The following is a 25,636-nucleotide window of genomic DNA, read 5'->3' as shown; positions in this document are numbered from 1 at the left end:
ATCTTGCGGTATTTGTAAAGCTAAATTACTGCTATTGTTGTTCTTAGAGTTGTTAGCATTGCCGTTTGCCGAATTACCCAAGTCGGGTGCATTGCCTGCTAACGATGAGCCCGTACTAGACGGGTTGATACCATCGATTTGGCCACTACTGGGAACTACAGAAGGTACGCCAAGAATAGCTGTGGGCTCTTCGGGCGGTGTTATTTGTAAGGAAATCTGGTTCTTTTTCGTTTTTTTAAGATGAAATGAAAGTTAGAAAGTAGTTTGGAATATTTCCGAGCGTGCGTGCAACATTTACCTCTAAACCGATACTACCGTTTAGCGCAATTTTTATGGGGTTTGTATGGTTAGTGGCCTGCATTAAAGTGGTAAAGTGGCTGATGCCAATTTCTTCTAAAGAAGATTTTCTGCGACCATGGCTAACACCTACGTTCGGTAAGCCTTGACGTAACGATGTCGAACGTCTCAAAAGGATGTCATTTTCAATCTGCAATTATTCGAATTATTTAAAAAATGAATTGTGAAGGAATAATATCTTTATGGGTAGAATTCATTAGTCCAAACTAAATCGTTAATGTTAAATATAAAATAAATGATATTTCACATATCCTCCTTTTTCTAGAGGCATCTCTCTTCTAAAACCCAAAAGACCGGAATTATGCCAGTAGCTTGGTGTGCTGATTCTGATGAGAGTAGTGTTGGTGTTTATTGTGATGGTTTCTCTAGGCGGTTATCTCTACTCTACGGAGCCGTTGTTGGACAGTTCAAAGTTTAAAAGAAATATATGTATAGTTTGTCAGAAAGGGTATAAGTTAACTGAGGAGAAGGTTAATATAAGAAGGAAGTGGAGGCAGAGTGTAGCCAATTGGGTTAAGAATACTGATAAAAAACCAAATAGGAGGAAATAGAACAAAAAATTTTAGATGGAACTCAATTCAGATTTAGTTTTTTCATTAATAAATTTGGCTTTAATCCACCATAAATCAAAACAAGTTAAAATTTAATTCAAAGTTAACCCAGTAATGGTCAATAGAAAATTTCTTTTGAAAAGTGTTATTACGAGACATTTATTAAGCTCTTCAGAAGAAGTAGAGATTTATAAATAACTACAAAGTGTGCTTCTCTTTAAGAAAGACTGTGTGCAAGACTGTATATAACGGACACTGACGTGCAAAAAAATGAAGTCCAAAAGATGGTTATTAAATAAATGCTACCATTTTACCTTTCGTTATACTCGTGTCTTACAAAAATCACATGAAAAGAGAGAACAACTACAAACAAAGAACAAAAACATCGCAATGACAATTCGTATTTCAAAATGACAAGAATGGCGAAGGCATTCCTTCAGATAGTGTTCATTGGTAAATCACTTGAACCTTGTACTTTAATAATCCATAAAAATTATATATTGCAGTTTCAACAGATGGATACGAATCCGCACAGAAGACGCTTGTGTGTGCAAATTGAGGACTAAAGGGTTAAAACATTTCAAACAAAAATTAAGTTCAAACTCATTTCAAATCGAAATGAGAGACTACCTCTTAGATCAAGCTCAACTGGAACTTAATTTGAGATTAAATTTAATTTAAATGTAAATAGCATTGAGAAGAACAGGAAATGGATTTGTAAGTCTGCAATCGGAAGTAAGAATTTTTCTAAAACTCAGAATAAAAAATGAATATAAAACTGAATATATATATCAAGAACAACAGAAATGAATAAAAAAGGAGAAGAGCACAGTTAAAATCGTATAGCCAACCCGTAATGAATTACTCCGACTACGCTGCGCGCCAACAAGGGTGGGACTGTCGGGTAGAGAAAGAGAATTGGATTTAATTTGTTGTATCGGCGGTGTGCAGCGTGACGATGCATACCCGGCCAATGTTTGTATGCTCTGAATTTGCATTGGACTGAGACCACCTAGGCCAGAGCCGCGCCTTGAACCGGCACCCGCAGCTGCAGCAGCGACCGATATTCCTGCGGCACCACAGGCAGCACTTAAATTAATGTTTGAACAAAATGATATGTTGGATTTGCGCCGAGAGTTATGACGTTCAAAAGTTTTCTGAGCCGAGAAAGGTGAAGGACGCACTAAATAACTGAAAACGAAAGAAAAAGATAGCTAGAACTAACTAGTTAATAGAATCCCACAAATATATTTACATGATATCGCCTTCTTCTAATTTAAGATCACAGCTTGGATTGATTATTACATAAGAGAGATGATTACGCTTTTCACTGACGTCATCGTAATCTATAGTAGGCAAATTCAATGACTCCATACGACTGCGCACTAGATTTGCTATTTCGGCGCGTTCAATTTGCTGTGCATGATTGTCACGCGCTTCATCAGCTAAATTTATTGAATACTGAAAATACATAGACGACTGAAATACAACCGCATAATTTGTTTAAACAATGTGTTTTCATAAACTTTAAAAGACAATCTTCTAACTTCTCTTTCTTAATTTTTGTGTTTTTTCTCTTTAACTACTTTAAGCTTTCCTTATTGCGCAGAAAGCTTACAATTTATTCAAATGCTGAACTTATTTTTTCTTATACACATGAACATGTCATTTTATTTGTGCTCATGTAAGTGATAGCAGCTATGTTATAACTTTCCTTTTTTTTAATTTTGCCTATAATCATAGTTCAGATTGTTTTGGTTTTTTTTTTAATTATTAGAATTCCATGCTGACTTCAACTACTTTCTAAGCATCAGCATCAACATTTCAATACGCAAGCCAAGAGTAGCGTTAAATGTGTTATTATTAAATTGGAAGTAATACCTACCTGTGCTTTGAGCGCATTTCTTTGGATTTTGATGTTTTGAACATATATTTAAAAAAGCAACATTAATCGCAACCGTCATCGATGTGGAATATCTTATGTTAAGACTTAAAATTACACTTTTTTTATGGAATGAATCTGAGCCCACCAGAGACAACAAAATAACAAGATGGTCCAATATTTTTTTCAAAATTCAAAATAAGAAATTAATGCGACGTCTTGTGCTTGCACTTTTATTCTCATTATTCGTATAATAGTTTTTTGATATGACGATGTAACGTATTTAAGCTTTGCAAGGATGTAAGTATTTTTTATTTATATCATGAACCTATCGTACGTTTTCCGGCCTGGCTCCTCGGATGAGATAGGTAAAAAAAAAATTGTAATTTATTCTCATGATATTTTATTTGTTACGGTACAAATGTTTCATTATTTAAAAAAAAAAAACATGCTTACTTTTAATTTGAAATTTTTTCTGGAATATATACAATACTATGCCCTATTAATATTGCTTTTCCTCCATCCCTCAGTCACCCCCAGGAAGTGTCACCAGTTATTTAATATTTTTAAAAATAATACGTTTCTTTTATTTTTTCAAAATAAAAAGCAAAAAAAGAAAAATAACGAAATGAAATTATTTAAGTTAAATGTAATTAAACTAATTTAAAATCTAAAAAAAAGTTTCACAATTCAAGGACACTTATGTTTTTTTTTTTCTTTTTTTTTAAGAAGAAGTAAATCAATTACAATTTATAGGGTTTGAAATTTATTTTTAATTATCATCACTTAACAACGGATGCTCAGATTTATAATAGAAAAGGTTATTCGCAAATAAACGAAAGTGTTGATTAATTTAATTTAACATATCAAAAGAAACCTACCAAATCAAGCAACCACGTTGATGCGCACTGCCGCAGCTAAATGATTTTTTATCAGATTATAAATTTTAAAATTTTTCATTAATAATAGGAAAAAAATGCAAAAAAATTGTCGTTTATTGATTCGATGAGACACATAACCGCTTGGAAAATGGATATTTTCAACGCCTTAGGGGTGATCGGAAAAAAAATCGATCCTTAGAGCCACGCAATTATCCCCATCTCTAACGCGTGAGTCGACCAACTGGACAGAATTGGGATCTTTGTGTATTTTCTGCTTTTTAATTATAACTTGTATGTTGTTAGGGTCGAAATTCGTGATATAGTTTTTTCCACAATATAGCTACATATATTTTCAGTTTTTGTAGTTTTTTCAGCAAGAAGTTTCTGTTATTTTTACTTTTTTTCTTTTGAAAAAAAAAAATATCAATGAAATGATAGTTCTCTTTAAAAATGTAAGGAAAAACCAAATTTCAAAATCTCCAAAAACTGACAAATCAAAACTGAGTTTATAATCACTTCCAGTGAGCACATAGCTGTTTGTTCGAAATACACAATCCGTCAACTGACTAAATTTTCTTTCTCTATCCCCCAGGAAAACTCAAATTTTTTTTTTTTTTTTGACAAATAACGACTTTTTCTTTTATTTTTTTTATTTATTTATTTATTTTTTTTGTACTACAGTGCCTATTACAATCCCCCTACGAAGAATCAGCTTTGGGGCAACAAAAAAATTGCCACAAAGATGAGTAATGATCTTCACTGACGTATATCGTTTGCGTGATATGTCCCAATATATTTACTTCCTAAATTTTCCAGTTCACAATAAGAATTACCTAACTTTTTTTTAACTCTTGCTTTTATAAATAAGGGAGATAGTTTAGAACATTGTCCTTTTTCAAAATTAGAATGCTTAAACTTCGTTCTGAATACTTTTTGTCCTTCCCCGTGAGTTACTATTTTAGTTCTCAAATTGTAATTTTTCTTATTTCTCTCAAACTGGTTTTGAATATGATTACAAGCTTGTTTCCAGACAATATTTAAGGCACCTTCCTTGAAAAAATTCGCCGTCCCGACTTCCGTTATTTTTGCTTGTTTAAATAATACATAACTTTTTGCATTTGTAATTATATGTTGGCCAAATGTGGTATAATATGGCTCGATGCCAATCACAGAGTGAGCGCTTGATCGCAATGCACACAACTTGACTAAGCATTTTATCCCAATTTTTTTGATCTACGTTGACATAAGCTCTAATTGCAGCAATAACAGTTCGACTAACACGTTTCGATGCATTAGCCTGAGGTGAATGAACAGCTGTAAAAGTGTAAGTAATATTGTATTTTTTAATCAATTGTTCAAATTGATTAGACTTAAATTGTACACCATTGATACGATAATTTCGGGTTTAAACGTTTCCAAAAACGTGAAAAATGTCTTCGTCTAAAAATTTGCATATTGCATCAGTGGTTAATTTTTTAACAGCCAAAATTTTGATAAGTGGTCTGCAACTACAAATATCCCAATATTTCCTGTCCTATATGGACCTAGGAAATAGATGGATAGTTTTTTAAATATCCTTTGAGTCATAGTAGTTTTGCCCATGGGTGGTCGTAAATCATAATTAGGATGTTTTGTCAATTTACAAATATCGCACCCATTTATATGGTTTTTTACGTTATTAACCAAGTAAATAGTAAACTGGACGAATTCGTTCTATCCGTTTGGTTATTCCTAAATGTGAAGGCAGACGATCATTGTGAGCCCTATAAATAATTTGATTAATCATCGTATTTGGAATCCATAATCTCCTCATTCTATAATTCTTTGTCTGAATTAATACGTGAGAGGACGTCGGGAACGATGTGCTGACTGCCTTTTCGATGACAAATTTTAAATTTAAAAGCCTGTAGTTTTAAAGCCCGTCTTGCTAATGGGGAGTTTAAATCCGTTTGAGACATAAGCCACTTTAAAGATGCCTGATCGGTAACTATAGTAAATTCATGGCCTTCGACATAAGCCCTAAATTTTTTAACACTAAGAATGGCAGCTAAACACTTCCTACACAATTCCGTAACTGAGTAATTTCTTTGAGCTTTATTTAACTTTCTAGACATGAATGCAATAGGAACTTCATCACCTTGTAACGAGTCTTCTTGGGCAGGGTATACTCAGCCAATCCAAGACTCTTTCAAAGAATATTTATAAACATTACTTAGACCTTCGGTTTCGGTTTTACGTTTTTGTTTATTTAAATTGCAAGGAGATTGTAGTATTTACGCGAATTTTAAGAGGCGTGTGAGGAAACCAGCGTGGTGACCCGAATTTTCTTTAGCGTTCCTTTTAATACTTCGTACGGACTATTATTATCATCCACGTTTGCGTATCGCGAGTTTCTTTTGGCTGCTACTGCACATCTGAAAAGCTGAGCGTGGTGCGACACGCTCTTTTACAGTCGCCATCACGCTCGCTGTTCCGTTACATGTACGTTCTATACGCGTTTACATGGTTTAGGTTCAACGTGTTTGTGAGAATTTCTGCCGCAACCTCAGTTATATGAAATTACTTACACATATTTTAGCACTAATACTATCTTACGTGCCGACTTATGTCTATCCTGTTGCTATGCTTTTATGATGCTGATTACGCCTTCATGTGCTTAAAAGACCTTTTTTTCTTGCCAGATTTCCTGACTAAGTTCCTTCCTCCTAGATTACTTGCTTTCTCCTCTTTTTTGCTATTTTTTTCTTTAGTTTAAATTACTTAATATTTCCTTTTTTTTTGCATTTATTTTTCGTTTTAAATTCCTTAATTTCATTTATTGTAGGCCTTTCTCTCCATTGCTCTCACTATCCTCGTTTTTCTTTTTTTCCGCACATCTTGTACACTTCTTAGCTCCTCGGCCAGCAAACTTCAACTCCCCATGCTCTCACATAATTCAAAATTCTATACTCTTAAATAATTCAAAATTTTTGACGCTCACATAATTCAAAATTCCATACTCTCACATAATTCAAAATTCCGCTTTCTTATAAACATTTTGTAGTCGGTATATTTATACATAATATGCGTTAGAACTACGCAGCACACTTAGTGTGTAAATTTTTTTCTTGGCTATGCTTCTAAATATATGTCGGTGTAAAACTTTTATAAATGCATGGTTATTAATATTAGATCCATAGCCATATACAAGGTAGTACTCTCTACATTTATTTTTGCTTCTTGCAAGCGAAGGTTTGAGAAAGCGTTATAGTCTATGTGGTATATGCAAGACCAACTATTAAATATTACTTCACCACTATAATTTTTCACCGATTTGCGTCATAAAGTGAAATGTTGCACTTTTTTGCAGTGTAGAGGCTTACACGGTATTTGCACCATACGGTGTTATTCTTTATCTTATTTATGGCAATGAGATCTAACTTTTATTATGTTACGACAAAATTTGTGAAATATAATGCTGAGATAAGTTTGAACTAGACCAAAAATCGAGGTGAATAAAAAATAAGGGGATAAATAAATTTTAAGTTTAATGTAGATCGTCTTTATTTTTCCTTTTACGTTTTTTGCTTATCATTCTTCACTCGAAGAATTGAATTCGTTTGAGTCGGTTGATGATGTCTAAGCAACGATCGTTATCAACTTCTTCTAAATCCAAAAATCGCGTTAAATTATAGGACAAATGTATGAAACGTCCCATATACCTAAGCGCTCACTTCTTTATTAATAAGTTACTGCTAGTTTATCAAACTGTTCCTATTTATTAGGGATTAACGGTTACATATCGTAATATATTTACGTTGCCAACGATCCATAGTTTCCCTATATATACATGTTAATATATTTCAACTATAAGTAGCCCACATATATATAGGTACAAACCAAATTTCACTACTATTGTGCAAAGTATGGTCTACCTCGCCAGAAATCAGCCTTGGTTATTCTCGAGAGCCAGCGTGCAATTAAAAGTAAACGTTTTATTATTCATATATTTCTTAAGTTTCCGGGCATCCAGGATCTGTACATTATTTTTAATTTTTGTTGGTTTTCCATTATTGTCAACCACTAGGACGTTTCTTATCCGCACTATTGTGTTTAGTAAATATGGAAGCATTGGAGGTTTTTTAAAAAACTATATGCCGGTATTCTCGGCCGTGCTGCTGACGCAGTCGCTGATCCGGCTAAAGGCTTAAGATGGTCATGTCCTGACTGTAGGCAGTGGGACATTGACTTTTATAAACTTTTCACGGAGACCCATTATGGTTTCTCGGAATTGACTAGAAATCTCGGCTCGTTGTGGGAAAAGTTTGAGCTCATTAAGTCTAGGTTTGATGAGTGTCGCTTTATTGGACACTCACCTTCTACTCGTAGCGTAACGTGTGGGACGTCACCTCTGGCTTTCTCCTAATCTAATTCGTTGGTACAAGTTACCGCTCCCTCTAACTCTAAAATGAATAGTAATGTTTCCGATATTGCTGAGTCGGTTGGTAGCAAAACAGTTACAAACAAACCGGCAAGTCCATCGGTTTTAAGCTACGCTGAAGTGGCAAGGGTATCTCCGCCCAGAGCCGCCACTCATTCTTATCAAGCGCCATCGCCTAAAAGTAATGAAGTGAAAAATAAATCATTCTCTCCCCCTGGCTGTTCGTGTGTGAACGCTGGTCACCAGACTGGGCAAGTTTCACAAGCTGCCGGTACAAGGGCGATAACCCCATTTATATTCTCCCCAACTCTAAACTCTCTTACCGTGAACCCCCTTCCTGCTCCAAGTAATGACATTTGCTTGACGGCAGTTCCTCCCAGAAAAGCTATATTTGTGTCAAGGCTGGCACCTAAAACTTCGGTGGATAACATAAAAAGTTGTCTGGCGGCGAAAGTCCCATTAGTCAACTTAAAGCGGGTTAGTATTTTCAAATTGGCGCCTTCTCAATCTTTAAAATACTAGTTCCGACTGAAAACAGTGAAAAGTTGTTAAACAAACCACTGTGGCCAGTAGGATCCTTAATTAAAGAATTTATGCCCCGAGATTGTCCCCGTAATACTAATGCAGTAGGTCTTTCCCTTTTAAAAAAATTAAATGTTCTTCAGGCCAATTATCCCTCATTTATCAAAATGGTAGGGGCTGAAATTCAAAAATTCGTTCTACTTTTCTTAATTCAGTGAGCACGGAGTTTTTCTGGTTGGTCTTCACTGAAACTTGGCTAAAACCCGATCTTCTTTCGTCGGAACTTTTTCACAATTCTTTCCAAGTCTTTAGAAATGATCGAGTGAATCGCATTGGTGGTGTGTTAATTGCCATATCGGCGTCGGTCCCATTTAATAGAATTTCCCACTTCCTCTGACGTTGAATTTATCGCCATCCGTGCGAAAATGCCTAATAAACAGCTGTTTATAACCTGCTCCTATATACCCCCAAATTCTGGCCAAGAGATTTAGACCCAGCGATTTGGTCGTTGCATTGGGTGACTTCAACTTGGTTCAAGTCACTTGGTGTAACAGTGATAATTCTGGCTGTTTGATTCCTACTTCAACGTCTGATAGGGCTGTTGTGTTCTTTAGTGAATTGTTTGATCATAATTTGGGTCAATATAATCGTACCCCTAATTGTAATAGTAGACTGCTTCATCCCTGCTTCCCTGAGATTAGTGTAAATCGTTGTCCACCTTTTAGTTTACTTGAGGATCCTTATCATCCAGCAATGTGTATTTCCTTGCATTACAGGCATAACGGTTCGTTGAACTTCTATTATTATCAACTTTTTCAAATAAATTGTATAATTTCCATAAATCAATATTTCATTGCTAAAATCACATCTTTCACATGTTATGCTTGATTTTCCAACTGGAAGTATTGATAGCTTACTGACACGTTCTACAATGTATTAAATCTAGCTATTGCTGCATCTGCTCCGATTAGGCAGTGCTGACCTCGAAGCAAGTATCCCCCCTGTTTTAATAAGACAAATAAATATGACAAGAATAAGAAAAACGCGTTATTAAAAAAAATTCGAAAAGCGGCCCTGCGCTCGTCTATATCGTTTACTCGGTGGCGAGGCATAGATTTATCTCCCTCAACCACCATTATTATTGCAGATACCTTCAGTTCATTAAATCCCCTCTGTTTTCTAATCCTAAATATTTTTTTAAGTTCGTTAATTCCAAAAGAAAAATATCCATAAATCCCTCGCATGTTTTTTTTAATGGCTCTGAGTCCTCGAATGATATTGAAAACTCAAATCTCTTTGTGGAATACCTCAAACAAAACTTTAAACTGCTAATTTCGATTTATCAGCAAACTATCCACATCCGATTATTAATTTGGTTTAAATTCCTAATTTAGCTATTTCTCAAAATGACGTTTTTGGAAGGTTGAGCTCTCTAAAATATAATTGTGGGCCTGGACCTGATGGAATTCCATCATGTGTTTAATCTTGCGCTGCCGAATTATCAGGTGTTATCTCAAAATTTTTAACAAGTCCTTAAATTTATGTGTTTTCTCCTTTGTGTTGGAAGAGTAGTTTACTTATTCCTATTCACGAAAGTGGAAGTAGACACCTCGTTGAGAACTACAGAGACATTGCCAAGTTGAGTGTCTTGCCTAAACTGTTCGAGCGAATTGTAACTGAGCATATGGCCTTTGGCATCAAATCGTATATTTCTCAACAGCATGGCTTTCGAAAATGAAGATCTACGGTCACCAATCTGTTGACGTTTACTTCTCATGTTTTCAATGCTTTTCCAGTTGCTCTCGCACTGATGTCATATACACTGATTTTAATTTGGTTTACCATACACTCATCTTTAAACCGCAAGTCCCGGGCTTCCCTTTCTATTTATTAAAATGGATAAGCTCTTATCTGCACAATAGATCATTTAGAGTTTTGTTTAACTTCATTACCTCGGATGAATTCCCCGTGACGTCTGGCGTACCTCAAGGCAGCCACTTAGGACCCATTTTATTTAATTTATACTTTACTGATTTGTCCGCGGTGATGACATCCAGCAAGATCTTAATGTATGCTGATGACGTGACACCGTTTTCTTCCTTTTTCATAGAATCGCAATCACATCATCTTCAAAGTCACTTGAATAATTTTGTTGCATGGTGCTCTTTGAATCTGCTGAAACTAAATCTAAATAAATGTTAGAAGTTTTCTTTCTCGAGAAGGAAGTCATTCATTACTCAGTATTTCATTTATTCGCACAAGTTGGAGGACGTCGATTCGTTCACAGATATAGGAGTTCTATTTGACGTTTTAAGTTACACATTGAGCTCTCGTTAAGCAAAGCTAGGTCCACGCTTGGTTTTATAAAGAGTTGTTTTAAAGAGCTTGATGATCTTTACATTACCAAAAAGCCGTACATGTGTTTGGTTAGTCCTATACTTGAGCATACCTGTGTTGTGTCGTCTCCTTCCTATAGATGCTATGTTGATTCAATTCAATATGTACAAAAGCAATACTTGCTGTTTGCTATTAAGAATTTGGGTTGGGATCCGACTGCTTCTCTTCCACCCTATGAAAATAGGTTGCTTCTATTATCCTTGTCGTCACTTGGGAAACGTAGATTTGTTCTTGGGGTTTCCTTCTTAATCAAAGTAATAAATGGTACCATTGACTTGTCCGCATTACTTGGTGAGATAAACTTAAATGTCCCTAATCGCTTCTCTAGGCACTTTATCTTGATTATCGCGAATGAGCTTAGTCAATGTAAATACAATTATGAACTGTTTAATCCGCTCAGAGTTGTTTGCAGAAATCTAAATTATGTCTATCATATATTCTCGTTATCAACTTTTTAAAGTCTATTAAAGCAACTCTACTTAACATGCGCGATTTATCTATGTGTGCATGCTTTCCTTTCTTTTTTCGTTTTTTCTCCCTTCTTTAATTTATTTATACATGAATTATTATTTTTAACTTTTTAATTTATTTTTAAACTTAGTTCGTTATTATTATTCTTCCTTTTTCTTCCGTTTTATTGTGTACTAGTTTTAAAGCAATTGGTATAAGATTTTCTCTTAAGATGCAATTAATTCGACTGTAATTTTCTTTAGTTGAATATCAGGTAAAACAAAATAAAATAAAAAAATAATAATAAGAAATATAAAAAATAAATCCGCTTTAAGATGTTTTATAAAAATTAAAAAGTTGGCTTTTATTTATTCTAATATGTTATATAAAATAAAAGTAAAATTATAAACATTAGTATTCAATATTTGCATATATTAAGTGTATAAATAATATATTTCGAAAATAAAAAAAAATTGATATTAACAAAAAACTAGAGAAAACTTAAATTTCTTTCTTTGTCCACAGTCAGTACTAGTTGCTCGCTTCAATTAACTCCGAATTTTTTCAGGGACAATTAATTGGCACCAAATTCTCTTTTTACCTTGTAGTTATGATTTGACTAAACTTAAAAATAAAGCAAGTGCAAAGAATATGTTAGCATTATTTCTGAAAACTAACTTTTCGCCATCCGCCGTAACTTTGTTTAGTAAATCTATTAAATTTAGCTCCCTCGCTAGCTGATTTTTCATTTAATTATAGGAAAAAGTATGTAAGTAAAGTGGTTTTTAGTGCGTTTCTTTAATGGTTGAAGCTAATCGTATCATTCCTGACAACGATAGATCTTTGCCTTTTCCTGAAAAACAAATGTGAGTATTTTTTTGCTTGTGTTTATTAACTTTTTTCAATATTTAATGACTGGGATTGTGGATCAGTTTCCAAAGAACAATTCAGTGAACTGCTGAAGTTCTTTGCGGACCATCCCGAAGACGCAAAACTACAATCAAAGTTGTGGCCGTGAAAAGAACACATAGAGGCAAGGTTGTCTTTAGTCAAGCACGACGAGCATATCCAAAAATTTTAACCGAACCACTACCCGAGGACGTTAAGAGCTGAACAGACTGTGAAATCAGTGAAGACTGTGAAGGCAAAAAGAGAATTGGATGCCAATTAATTGTCCCTGAAAAAAGTCGGAGTTGATTGAAGCGAGCAACTAGTACCGACTGTGTACAAAGAAAGAAATTTAAGTTCTCTCTATTTTTTGTTAACTTCATTTTTTATTTTCATAACTATATTGTTTATATACTTAATATATGCAAATTTTGAATACTTATGTATATAATTTTATTTTTGCTTTATATAACATATTAATAACACACCCATTTTCCTACAAGGAATGTACAACGTATTAAAATTAATCGCAAATAGATTCTAATCTTGTATTATAGATAAAAGCCAACTTTTTAATATTTACAAAATATCTTAAAGTGGATTTATTCTTTATACCTTTTATTCCAATACTATTCAATTTGAAAGGAGGCATGTCGGCTTTCATTTTCTTACTTATTCGTTTCCACTAGCAAGTCTCTACTGAAACGTCGACACCACCCTTAAGATAAGTTGTCTTGTTTAAGTAAATCAAAAGTTTAGTATCATCATTTCAATGTAGCCGCAAACCTAACGAATGAAACCTTTATATATATATTCACGAAAACTTGTACACATTGCTCGGGAAGTCCCTCGCCAAGTAATTTATAAAAACTCTTGAACTTCGTATTTTGTTTTATATTATTTCTTTACAGTTTACAGCAAGTTCGATAGACAACTTCGATTTCGTGCATTTCAGAACGATAACGAATTTTATTTACTTTTACTCGTATTTCCTTTTTAGATATTACTTTCCGCGTTCCGTATGTAATTAATTGCTTCAACAAAGGCAAAATTTTCCTTATTAAGATGGTAAGAAGAATAATAGAACATTAAAATGAGAACTATATGAAATATGTTAAATATGAAAATTTTAAAATAAAGAAAATATGAGAAGAATGTATGAAGGATATTAATAAAGAACATTGTTATGTAGAATATGAAGAGTATATGAAGAATATAAATATGAGAAGAATTTGTAGTGATGAATATGAGGATAATATGAAGAATATAAACATGAGAAGATTATATTGGTATGAAAAATATGAAGAATATGAAGAATATTAAATATGAATTTATATATATATAAATAAAAAAATGAGGAATAGGAACACATGCATAAATATAAATACCAGAACAGAGATAACAGAAGATAATTTAATACAAAATCATAAAAAAAAAAGGTAACAAGATTAAAAACATGAAAATAAAGGTTGTAACGTCCGGACATTTGAGATGCAGGTCTGCTTTGACCGCTGGTGTATCCCATAGAGTATGTAAAATCATAATAACGGCCTACAACTATGGAGAACCTCGGTTCATAACTCTCTCTCTACATTCCGCTGCTTTTGCTTAGTGGGCGCGGCAGCTTCCGCGGCTAGCCGGCCTGTGCGTGCGGAGGAGCGGAATGCTACTGCATGGTTGGTGAGCGAGGTGAAGGCGATCACTCCTCGCCTTTAGAATTGCGTTCTCTCGCCGGAAAATGTTTTGCTGAAAGCTGCCAGTGAAATTTCGGGAAACCTGGTCTGTGGAGACCACCTGAGGAGGTGATCGAGAACGTAGTGCAACAGGTAGGACCGACGTTGGGCGTTAGGGTCCACGGTATTAAACCAATCCGCGTGAGTGGAGCGGTAGCTCGCAAGCCTTTCGTTGCGGAGAGGGAGAAACTTGTGGCCAGCGCAAAGTTTGGGGAAGTCAGGCTTGACGTCTCTATTGTGAACAAACTAGGCCCATCAGGAATTGAGTCCATCTGTTTTCATGGATAAGTCGTACGAGATGAACCTTAAAGGTTTATTCTCTAGTCGGAAGGAGTTTGACGACGGAGTCCGCCTAGTGTCGAAACCGTGGGCTGATCCCGACAGGAAGATAAATGTTATTTTGGAAGGCTGTAGCACTGCCATGGATTGCCTTTTGCGCGCTGGTACGGTGTACGCTGAGTTGATGTCGCTCCTGGCACGCCCCTACGATGACGTGCCCATGTGCTACCGCTGCCTCAGTTTTAACCACATGGTTAAAGATGACAAGGTGAGGGGATAATTTGCCGACACTGTGGTCAAAGTGGCCACGAACGTTTCACACTTTAGTAATTGTGAATTAAGGGTGCTTTAATCGAGTCATCTTATGATGTCGGTCGCCTATCCTGAATACAATAAGTTGATTAGTGAAAGGTGGGTTGGAACGTTAGGGAACACCATATTGTTAAAGTGGTGATGAGCCACACCCCGACCATATCTGCTGACGTGGATGTGAAACGTTGGCGTACTTCCGGGGTAAATTGGGACACCTTCGGGGTCCTTATTCGGGAGGCGGTAAACGCGGTGCCGCTTGGGGACTGCCAGAGGAAAACCTTATATGAGCAAATAGATCACGTAACTGAATCCGTTTAGAGTGTCAACGACTTGCTCATGGAGAGATGCCGCAAGGCTGTCCGCCGCCTTAGAAAGCAGTTCCAGCGGCCGAGAAGGTCTAACATACCGAACGCTGTTCAGATAAGAGTCGAATTCAGGCAATATCTCAATGACTACAAACGTATGCTTGCTGAGACGAAAGAGGACGACTGGAGAAATTTAGTCTCCCGAAACCGTGATGATCCTTGGGGTCAGGTCTACCACGTTAGCAAGGGGTAAAATCCTTGGAGATAAGCCGTATTCGCACTTCAAGTGTAGTGCTATTCACTTGCAGGGAGTGTCTGGATGCATTGCTGGAAACATTCTTGCCAGGATCAGGAAGTGGTTCCAAGAATTGGTTTTGAGCCTCTGACTCCTCCCTTGGAAAAGTACGAAGTTGAGTATGGAATGTCCAAAGTCATATCAAAAGGATCTTCAGGCATTGACGGAATTACCGGGAAGAGGACTAAGGCCAAATGGTGGGTTACTCCTGATTACCTGTATACGAGTTATTGTCTGTGTCTATCTGAAGGCTTTTTTCCACTACAATGGAAAATGGCAAACGTTGTAGTTCTTCTGAAGTCACCTGAGAGGGTAAAGAGTGATCCTTCGTCCTATCGGGGATGAAATAATTTCTCTGCATATCCATATGACCTGCTCATCTTAGTGAAAAATAAAGCTCGGAAAGTAATAGAAGAACGCGGTGAAAGTCTTATGAGAGTAATCAGTAAGTGAAGGAATAGAGTTGGTGTTGATGTATCACAGGAGAAAACTGAGATGATGGTGCTGAAATATAGCCTCTCCTCCGGCAGATCTCCAGTGATAAGTGTGAATGGGGCAAGTTTATTCCGCACCTTGACAAAGTTAAGGGTAGTCTTCTGAATATTGTAGAGCAGAGTCGTAGTGCCCTACGGTGCGAATGGGATCTTACTAGACGTGCCGTTCGGATAATATCCGTCAGGCTCTTCGTTGCTCGCGCAACATATGGAGCTCCCGTGTGGTATCCGCACGTTACGTCTGTTGTAGGACGAAATAATATATTGAGTTGCTAACTTAAAATGTTGTAGGCGTGTTTGCCCCTTTGTAAAATGGTCTCGACTGACGCTCTACAGGTACTGATGGGTGCACATCCTCTGGACCTTGGAGTTTTATGTCTTAGTAATGCCTATAGGATAAAGAGAAGTCTGCACTTACTTGACGGGTTAAACACTCAGAAAGTAGAGAGATAAATTTCTCGGGAGCGTGAATTGCTATTAAAGGAACGTGTGCGTGCCTTATGGCATTCACGTTGGAGTACTATTGAGAACGGTAGAGTTACGTCTAACTGTCAGCGGGAATGGCTCATTGCGGAAGTTTCAAGGCAGATATCCACGTTAAGCTCCTAGAGACATCTCTCTGTACATAACGCTATTATGTGAGAGAGAATTATGAAAAGAGAAAAAGTCCAAAGTCCGTGTGACATGAATGTTATTCTCGAATGTGTGGTCTTGTTTTTTTTTTTTTTTAAAAAGAAAAAAGAAGAGTTGCTGTTAAAAGATTAGAAAAGGCAGACGTTTTATTTTAATTGCGCGTCAGAAGAAAGAAAATGCTTAAAATTTAATGTAAAATATTGGAATTTCATTTTGTACATGAAAATTTTTTGCTTTTTTTTAAAATCAATTGATAAAACATCTATCAATTAAAACTTAAAAAAAGCATGACTCAATGTCTAAATGTAACGGAGGAGTTTCCTAATCAATTTCAACCGACGCAATTGTCAAAACTCGTAAGATGTAGAAAAAAAATTTTTGAAATAGAAAGAAATACGTGTGTATGCCTAATGAGTGTTTGGGTTAAAATCATATTGATGAGATTCATATAAATATAAAAATTGTATATAAACCTGCAAAAATAGAAGTATTAAAAATGAATGTAAAAGATCTGTGGTTTTTTGTAATGATGCAAAATAATGTTATGTAGTGTGATATATATATATAAAAACATTCATGCCAACACATAATAGTTACCTTGCAAATAAAATTAGTTTTAAATTGGTTATGAGTGAGTGATTGTATGGTCGCTGAAATCCTGCAAAAGAACCTTATCTTTCAATGAATTATGGAAAAATAAATTCCAGTTATATTTCTGCGCTATGTGTATTCAATAACGGTGAGGAGAAGTGACCGCGAACGGTATAAGCATATATTTACAAATTACACACGCACATCTCGTAAGCAAATAAAAGCACAGAAACAAAAACCATAAGAAAGCAATAGCCTTTTAACAACAACAATGTTTTATCAGCTAGAAGAGGAGCATCAGTACTGGTTGATGCGGACAAAGGCACCAACGCATAAGGCATGGTTAAGTAAAAGATAAGTGTCGTGAATACGCGCTAGATGTAAGTGCGAGTTTAGTACCGCTGAGACGTGGTATGCGTGGGTGTGCATGTGGGTGAGAGTACGTAACAGGCAAAACGGACTAACGGACAAAGAACGAACTGACAGACTGCAAATAGTACAGACAACGAACCTTACAAACGAATTTACAGCATGTTTCAGGTTACGTCCTGTGAGTAGCAATACTTTTTAAGAAAAAATAAGTCATATATGCAACTGAGCAAAGCTAGGCAAAACCATAAACATCTACCCAACCATAAGTGTGACAACGTGTATGAAATTATAAAGCAAAAGAAGCAATTCAAAACAACGTTATACGGTCCTTCGTATGAAAACTGAAAATAAGCTTAAGATATTTACTTAACTAAGTCACAAATACACAAGAACCAAACATAAAAATAACAATTAAAGATAAAGTCACAACGGTACACAAAAATTTAGTTAAAAGATATTATGATTAACAGGTAAACTAGCAATTAAAATACCGCACACAAGCATAAATACAACTTCTAATGTTGAGATATACATACATAAATAAAAATCTACAAAATTAAGATATATAATAAACATATATTGACCACTGCCTACTTTACACGTACAAAATACATTACTATAATCATAGATATGAAATTTAAAAACTTTTCGCTTCTTTTGCATTTTAGAAACTTGTAAAAGGAGTTCCTAACCATTTATGTAGCCTGAATGTTAATTGTACTTTTAATTGTAATTCATACAATGACCTTTATTCAAGTGTTCCTATTTGTATTGGTTCTTTACCTACTTAAATCTACGAGTAAAGCGATTTATTTCTGTAGTAAGCATCAATTGTTTCGTTATCCATTCCGCTTAGCTTCAAATTGCATTCTTTGCATTTGCTTATAGCTAGATTATTATGAAATGCTGCGGTTTGGAGTGTGTAACATTTTGTTATCTTCTTACTTCATCATTACGTTTTTGTTTATGTTTTTAGTTTGTGCGAAGTTTTAAGTGAACGCGTATGTCTAATGATATGCAGTCACACTACAAGTGAAAGGACTGAAGAAATTATTAATAGATGAGTATAAAAAACCATAAATTAAAAGGGAAAAATTTTTTAAGAAATAAATAATCAAATATTTTCTTGCTTTTCCATGGTATGCGGATAGAAAAGATGACATTGTAATCTGCGTAGACAGATTAATAAGTAGAATTAAAAAGCTTGCACAAAATAGTTATAGAAATGATATTACAAAAAGGGAACTATAAAAATTAGAGGAGTATATAGAAAAAAAGAAACAAATAAAAACAACTGCTAACGCAGACCACGACCTTTTAGGAAAATAAGAATTATTTAAATACAAATGTTACGTAGCCAAAGATTTACCGAATAAGGAATGGATAACATTAGAAATCAACACAAAAGGACTAATAGAATAGAAAGCAACACGTTAGGCACAATCAAAGCAGACATAGTTTTTAATAAACAGGTAGCTTGAACCTTAATGTCCGTCTTTTCAGGTAATCTTAAAGATTCGAATGCGTTTCTAAAATTACTTAAGTTAAGCACCCTGCACTTATTGAAATCACTCTCAATGTCGCTACTTATTGAATGTTTCATTCAGACCCTCAGGTGCCACTGTTCCTTCAAGGGAACATGACGGATCTAAGGAGGCAAACTTGGCAAAACCTGTAATCTCGAGTATCACAAACACGATTACGGACGTGTACCACTCCTCGACCTCTGTAGAAACTCCCAAACGACTAGCGGAAGAGAGCAAAGAAGGCCACCGCACCGGAAAGAAGATAATTGGAGCCGTTCGTCATCACTTTCGAGCACTGATCAAAGGCGGCATGACCTTTGAGGATGCATGCAGGCGCGTTACTGTTCCCTATTATAAGAATGTGAGAGACTTGACTAAGGTAGAAATCATGCCTTTCGACTACTCCAAGCCATCTTGAAAATATGACCAACTGAGGACGATACAAAACATTCACCTGGATAGAATGCTTAAGTCATATGTAAAATCTTAATTTGTTCATGCTCTTTCCGTCCCTTACCGGAAAGGGAAAAGAGGCCCCGGAGAGGCTGACGAAGACCGTGCCTGCGTTAAAGCCATTTGTCACATAATAATAATAAAAAGAAAAAGAGACAAAATAGGTGCTTCCAAGTGAGTCTCCGTCCGCCTCTTCGGTTCTTGGTGGGAGGGTTCGAAACGAAATCTAAGGGAGAAGCTACTTACAATTCCAGGCTAGAAAACTTTTTACGGGGCTAAAAAGTTCGTTGATTCGTCTAAAAACAAACACCAAATATAACGCTGAACTGAGAGGGCCAAAGCATGCTCCTTGAAGCCAGCACTACAGAAATAGGTGGTCTACCAGAAGCAACGTGGTTTCAAAAAACCCTAGCTGAAGACCATGGGAATGGTGTTATAGATTCTAAAGAAGCCAAACGGAGACTACACAGTCTTATTACACAGTAGTCTTGAGGAAACCGCTCGCCTCTTGTTGGCGACCTACTTCCCTGGATGCCTATGGGAGGACCGCAGTCTCGCTAATAAAATCTTTTCGGTGACATGGGTGCCATGGGCCGTGCCATCGCTCGACCCTTATAAGTTGCGGAGGTCGTCCAGTTATGAACCCTCTACACACGTGCCAGTTTTCCTATCAAAGCGACCAACCCACCACGAGCTGACTGGCATCATCGAAGAGGCAATGTAGCCAAGTAAATGGCTCCCGTTTCATTGACATACGTAGAGGCTCCGATAATACGTCACACATGGCTATACTCTGACCGTCAAGCCGCTAAGGTGCAACTAATAACATCCAGGTTTATCTTCGAGTGCTCTCAAACACTGAAAGAGCTTGGAAAGGACAATGACGTGCACCTAATATGGGTGCCTGGCCATTCAGGTTGAGGGCAACGAAAAGGCTGACTCTCTAGCAAAAAGGGACCACCCGAGGGATCATGTCTTCAACCTTCCTGTAGCATAGCAAGAAGCCATATTGCCAGGCTGGTAGCGTAATGGGTACGGAAGAAATCGTATTGCCAGTGGAAACAATCGGGAGGTCCATGGCAGGCAAAAAAATTCATCATAACTTCCGGTTTAGCACACATTAACATTCTGGCTAAATACTGAAGCCCTTGCTTAAGCCCTTGCAAAGCGCACCTGCTAGAAGACTACCAGTAAGATAATGGGAATAACCAAAGTGAATGCATACAAACAGTGGGAACAGCCAAATTGGATATAGAAGTCGGAAATGACACCGTACAATCACAACACCAAGAATTTTCAAGAAAAACCGATGAAATAGTAGTAGGAGACCTACTATGCAAATACGCTCGTAACCTCTCAGTACGACTAACATATATTTACCACCCAGATGTGCAGTAATAATACCAATGCAGGCACCTATACAAACAGACAGTAGTATTGAATGAATAAATAGGGAAATGAATATCCATAGCTAATTGCATCATACCAAAGGAAAGCGACATATCCTAAAAACACTTGAACAAGGAAACACCTTGTAACGTCCGCGTACACATATTGGGGAGGTGTTCTGTCGGTCAGCTTTGACCATGGAATAACAGGCAATGCCCGGCTAGCTCAGTCGGTAGGGCATGAGACTCTTATTCTCAGGGCGTGGGTGGAAGCCGCACGTTGGTCCGCAGTTGTCAGTGGGGCATAGTTGGCCAGTCCGCGTACTATTTGACATAGACATTCCATATCGATGGGTCCGAGCTGTAACGTCCGCGAACAAAGTTCTGGGAGGGTGTCTGTGCGTCCGCTTTTGCCACAAGTGTCACAATAACGGCAGATCGTTATATGACATCGCATGATTTTACTGTTTTTCTGCATAATAGCGGCTAGCCGTTAGGTATGCGAAAGAGAAGAAAGAGAGAAAAATCGTGCGAAGAAATTCTGTGGTGTTTTTTTTCGTTTTTCTGACCGTTATACAAGTTGAGTTGTGGAAGTCAACGAGTAAACATCTTCAAAGCAAAAAAAAAGGACAAAAAAATTCCTAAAAGTGGAAACACATTTTATTCTAAAACTTTCAAATGGGAGTCTCATGGAAAAGAAGCCAAATAAAAAGGATATTAAACTAAAACAGAAAACTAAAGAACAAAACTTAAACAAATTCCCTTGCAATCTTTAAGAGAAGCAAAAAAGACTTCAGTTTTATTTTGCATTACACCTCTTAATTGAAAAAAAAAAAAAATATTAAACAAATATTGTTTTTATGTTATTTTTTACTGGTTAGAAGAAAAGGAGTTGAACTTTAACTACGCACGCAAAGGTTCAAAGGCAGAAAAAACAGCGGTGAAAGAAAAAAGAAAAAACAAACTAATATTTGAGAAGAGAAAGCCGTTCTTTGTAAAAATACGTGGAGTGTTAATAATAAATGACAATTTTTATGCAAAAGATTTTGCTCAAGTTCTAATACACGTGTTCGTGCGTATTCATATGAAAAACGAAACATTCAGATATGCAGAATACAGTGTATTTGGTTGAAAAACAGATCTCAGAATATATAAACTCCTGTTATTAAAATTCGTGGATTGCTAAAAATCTTTTAGCTTCGTGTTCCATTCGTTGACTTTTTATTGCTTTATATGCTTTATTTTTTTGTTATAGGATTGAAAAAGAAAGGAAAAAAAGAGAATTCGGTTAACTCTCAGTTTAGTTGTATGAGTGTGGAAATCAAATCTTGGAAGCTAAAATCTGGAAATGGAAGGAATCGTCCTTATCAGTATTCAATGGTTTTTATTCTTCAGGTGAAGCTTGCGATATCTCGAGGGAATGAAATGAAAAAGAGAAAAAATGTAAAATTCAAAGCCATAAACATTGGCATGTTTTTTTTAAATTAATTCCATGAACAAAAGCAAGAGCATATGTAAAATAAGCGAAATAATGTTCATAAATAAATAGTTTTTACAAATGATTAGTGAATAAGAATATTGTCATCTGCAGTACGTAAATAAAAGGTCGTAAATAAAATAAAAACAATTTGGTCGTGCCATAAATGAAGTATGGCGATTAAAAATAAATAGACAAGAAAAAAAACAATTTGGTCGTTCTATTAATGAAGTGTTGCGATTAAAAATAAATAGACAAAAAAAAAAAACAACTTGGTCGTTCTGCAAATGAAGTACGGCCATTCAAAATTATATGGCATGGCTTTAAACTATTAGTGGAAGTCACGAAACGTTGGAAATTGATGTAAGACAGCTTTGGTAACCGTTGCATCGACACACGGTAAGACTAAAAACGGTTCAACGGTTGGCAGACATCCAGTAAGTGGCTTCAATGAGAGGAGCAGTTCCACCGGTATTGCACATACACATGATGCGGCTCCAAGGACCATTCTCGCAACAAAATTTTTTTTCTCGAGACAATATTCAATAAAAGGACTGCTAAGCAGATTTTGCATTGATTGTATGGCAAAGGTTAAAATACAAATAATTTTCCACGCTCGATATGTGCATCTTATTATATCTTCTCAGATATTTATAAGAAAAATAGCTAAATTAATAATAATAGCAAGAAACATGATAAGAAATATTATATTTACCCAAAAACGGTTGTTAGATTGAACTTGATTGAAAGTTAAATAAATTATGTTATGAGATCCGGATGTTAATACCTCTTCAGCACAGCGAGATGTATTTTATTTTGTTATTTCTCCAAGGATGGCGAAAAAAACTTACAATTAATACGGAGAGTCTTCTTTGGCATGCCTGGTGTTGTTCGTGGTTCCCTCGAGAAGAATAAGAAAAATTTGAGCAATCTGTGTCTTGGTGCGGACTATGGCGGTAATCACATGATTCTTCTTGCAACCTTGTTCATTCCAACTTTACCGTATTTCAATCGCTTTTTAGCAGACTTGCCACAAATCGTCGTTCGTCGTTCGTTATGAGAACTTAATATTACGAGTCAAATTAACTCATACTAAAATTCCTCCCAGCCGGGGGAAATGTGAAGTCAACACAAAGTTCAACTTTGAGTCGCTGCAGCATATGTACGTATAAATATATGCGTACACAAATCTTCAGTAAAATAACTTTAGACGAATTAAATATGTATACCCAAATTAATTGTTTCAAATGATTAAATTTGAAAAATAAAGACTACGATTTTCACTTAAGATATGAGACGATCATTTAAGATTGTGCCCACTCTTTACGTAACGACACAGTTCCCGAATGCTAAATCAGCGTACCAAATATTGTATGCGTGCATATATACATACAATGACGAAGAATACAAACTAAAGAAGATAAATACATCCCAATAAGAAAAGAATGTTCCCAAAATTTGCCGGATGAAGTAATGTGGTTACGAAGATATTTAAGAGTAAAAATTAACCATCTTCAAACATTTTTAAAGCTATGCGCATAAATTCAATGAGCGTTTATAATATTGTATACAGCGCAAAATAAAAATTTTAATGTGATTGCCGATAAGGAATCATACAGCTTTGATTTTCTGAGTTAATGCAAGGTTCGAAATTCATTCATTCATTAGGTTTTCAACTGGTAACACTGTTTAGAAGTATCGATAAAAGTGATTGTTGATAAATCGAGTTCGGGTTCGCTGAGAGACTTCAACGGTGCTATTCTCAGCTCTGAACATAGTAGCCAGGTATTGACGGCATCATCTAGATACATCCACCGCATGCTGCCAAGCTGGCATCACGAAAGGCATGAATTTGCGTTTGATACGAAACGAATAAAGCTAACCACAAAAAATCATTAGAACTTAAATCCAATTCTTTCGAATACAATGATTGAAGTAAGCTTTCATCTCATCCCAGACTGTTCTTCCAGAAAGTCTGCTTGGCCAATTATACCGACAGGAGCTATTGTAGACAATACGGCGTGTTTCGTAGTTGCGTTCACCATAGGCGAAAACGAAAAAAATAAATTATTGGTTCTAGAATTTCAAAATCCTAGTGATTTTGAAAAACTGTTTTTAATCCAGTGGTGGAACATCATGTAAAAAAGGTTGATCGTTTGAGCTCCGTATTCGTATTATGAAACCCCTGTAATAAAGTTGTAACTTGCTGTATTTTAGTTGCTTCATGAATGAAACTATTACCGCAGATTAAATCATTAACGTAAAAATCTCGTTCACACTCTTACGAAGCAATGATGCCTACTCCATCAACCGTAAGTTTTTTCGTAGTATGAATTGCTAAAAAGGCCGCTAGCTTTGTTCCACACGTGACGGTACAAAAGTGGTAGGTTTTGATGTCTTCATCCTTGTGTTTGTTGTAGGTATTCGTCTGGAAAGAAACCTCTTGGTAGGCTTAAAGAGTATTATTGTATATTGAAAGTGCTCTTCGTAAATATTGTTTTCATTGACCGCTGGATGAGGTTCGTTAAAATTATTTCCAACTTCCCAGAAAGATTTAACTAGTGTATCTATATCGAGTTTTTGGTGCTCAATAGGGTTGGGGCTTCTTGCTATTGATTATGACTTTGAACTAGAAAACCCATCACTAATGATCATCCATCCATTGTTTTGGCAACTGTGCATGTGTTTTTTAGTCGCGTTTTAATTCTGTGCAAGAAATATTTCAACATCTTGGTGTATTTCTTAGCTTTTTGGCTTTATTCGTGTCTAAATTATAAAAATCTATCTAAATCGTGTCTAAAAATAAAGTTTGAATTTAACTTATATGAATTATATTAAACTTTTACGTGAAAAATTCATTTTGGTTTTGTTCAATCAGCACTTAGAACTCTTGGTAAAAGTCTCCCTTTTTTCTGTTAATCTTTGTTTACAGTTTCGTTTGCTGTCGCTCTACATTTACAGTAAGAATGAAAGTCAGAAGTTTACTTTAATTTGCTGAAAATTTGTGCCGTGGAATCTTTTAGTTTTTTTGTAATTTTTTATTCTTCAGAAGCTCCTTTTGTTGTTTACACTGGACATGGATTGTTTATTTACATCATGTCGACCAAAAACAAGCCCTAAATCCGAACGATTCATCTCGTGTCGGCTGTGTGATCCTTTGTGCTATACAAAGTGTGCTGGTAATATCGGCCGCGCTGCTGATGCAGTCCTTGATCCCTCAAATGGATTACGATGATCATGTCGTGACTATAGAAAGCGGGACATAGATTTCTACAAGCTCTTCACAGAGACGAGAAATTGTTTCTCAGATTTGAGCAAAAATTTCAGCTCGATGTTGGAGAAATTTGAAATAATTAAGACTAGGTTTGATGAGTGTCGTTATATTGCGCACTCATTTTCTTCCCCAGCTAGCAAAGTTACAACGCGTAGT

General features: G+C 35.9%; 1 protein-coding gene across 1 annotated transcript; it reads right to left on the bottom strand.

Moving 5' to 3' along the window:
• LOC119638668 lies at positions 1-3,165 on the bottom strand (the record flags this gene model as incomplete). The annotated part of the gene is made up of 5 exons (XM_038035590.1): positions 2,164-3,165; positions 1,875-2,099; positions 1,760-1,805; positions 299-487; positions 1-222 (listed from the first exon to the last, which is right to left on the bottom strand). Coding segments are annotated over exons 1-5 (900 nt in total), but the record flags the coding sequence as incomplete, so codon positions are not given.
• Positions 3,166-25,636: the final 22,471 nt, after the last annotated feature.

Source organism: Glossina fuscipes, unplaced genomic scaffold (assembly GCF_014805625.2).
Source record: "Glossina fuscipes isolate IAEA_lab_2018 unplaced genomic scaffold, Yale_Gfus_2 106, whole genome shotgun sequence".
Classification (NCBI taxonomy): domain Eukaryota; kingdom Metazoa; phylum Arthropoda; class Insecta; order Diptera; family Glossinidae; genus Glossina; species Glossina fuscipes.
This window is presented reverse-complemented; position numbering and strand designations above follow the sequence as displayed.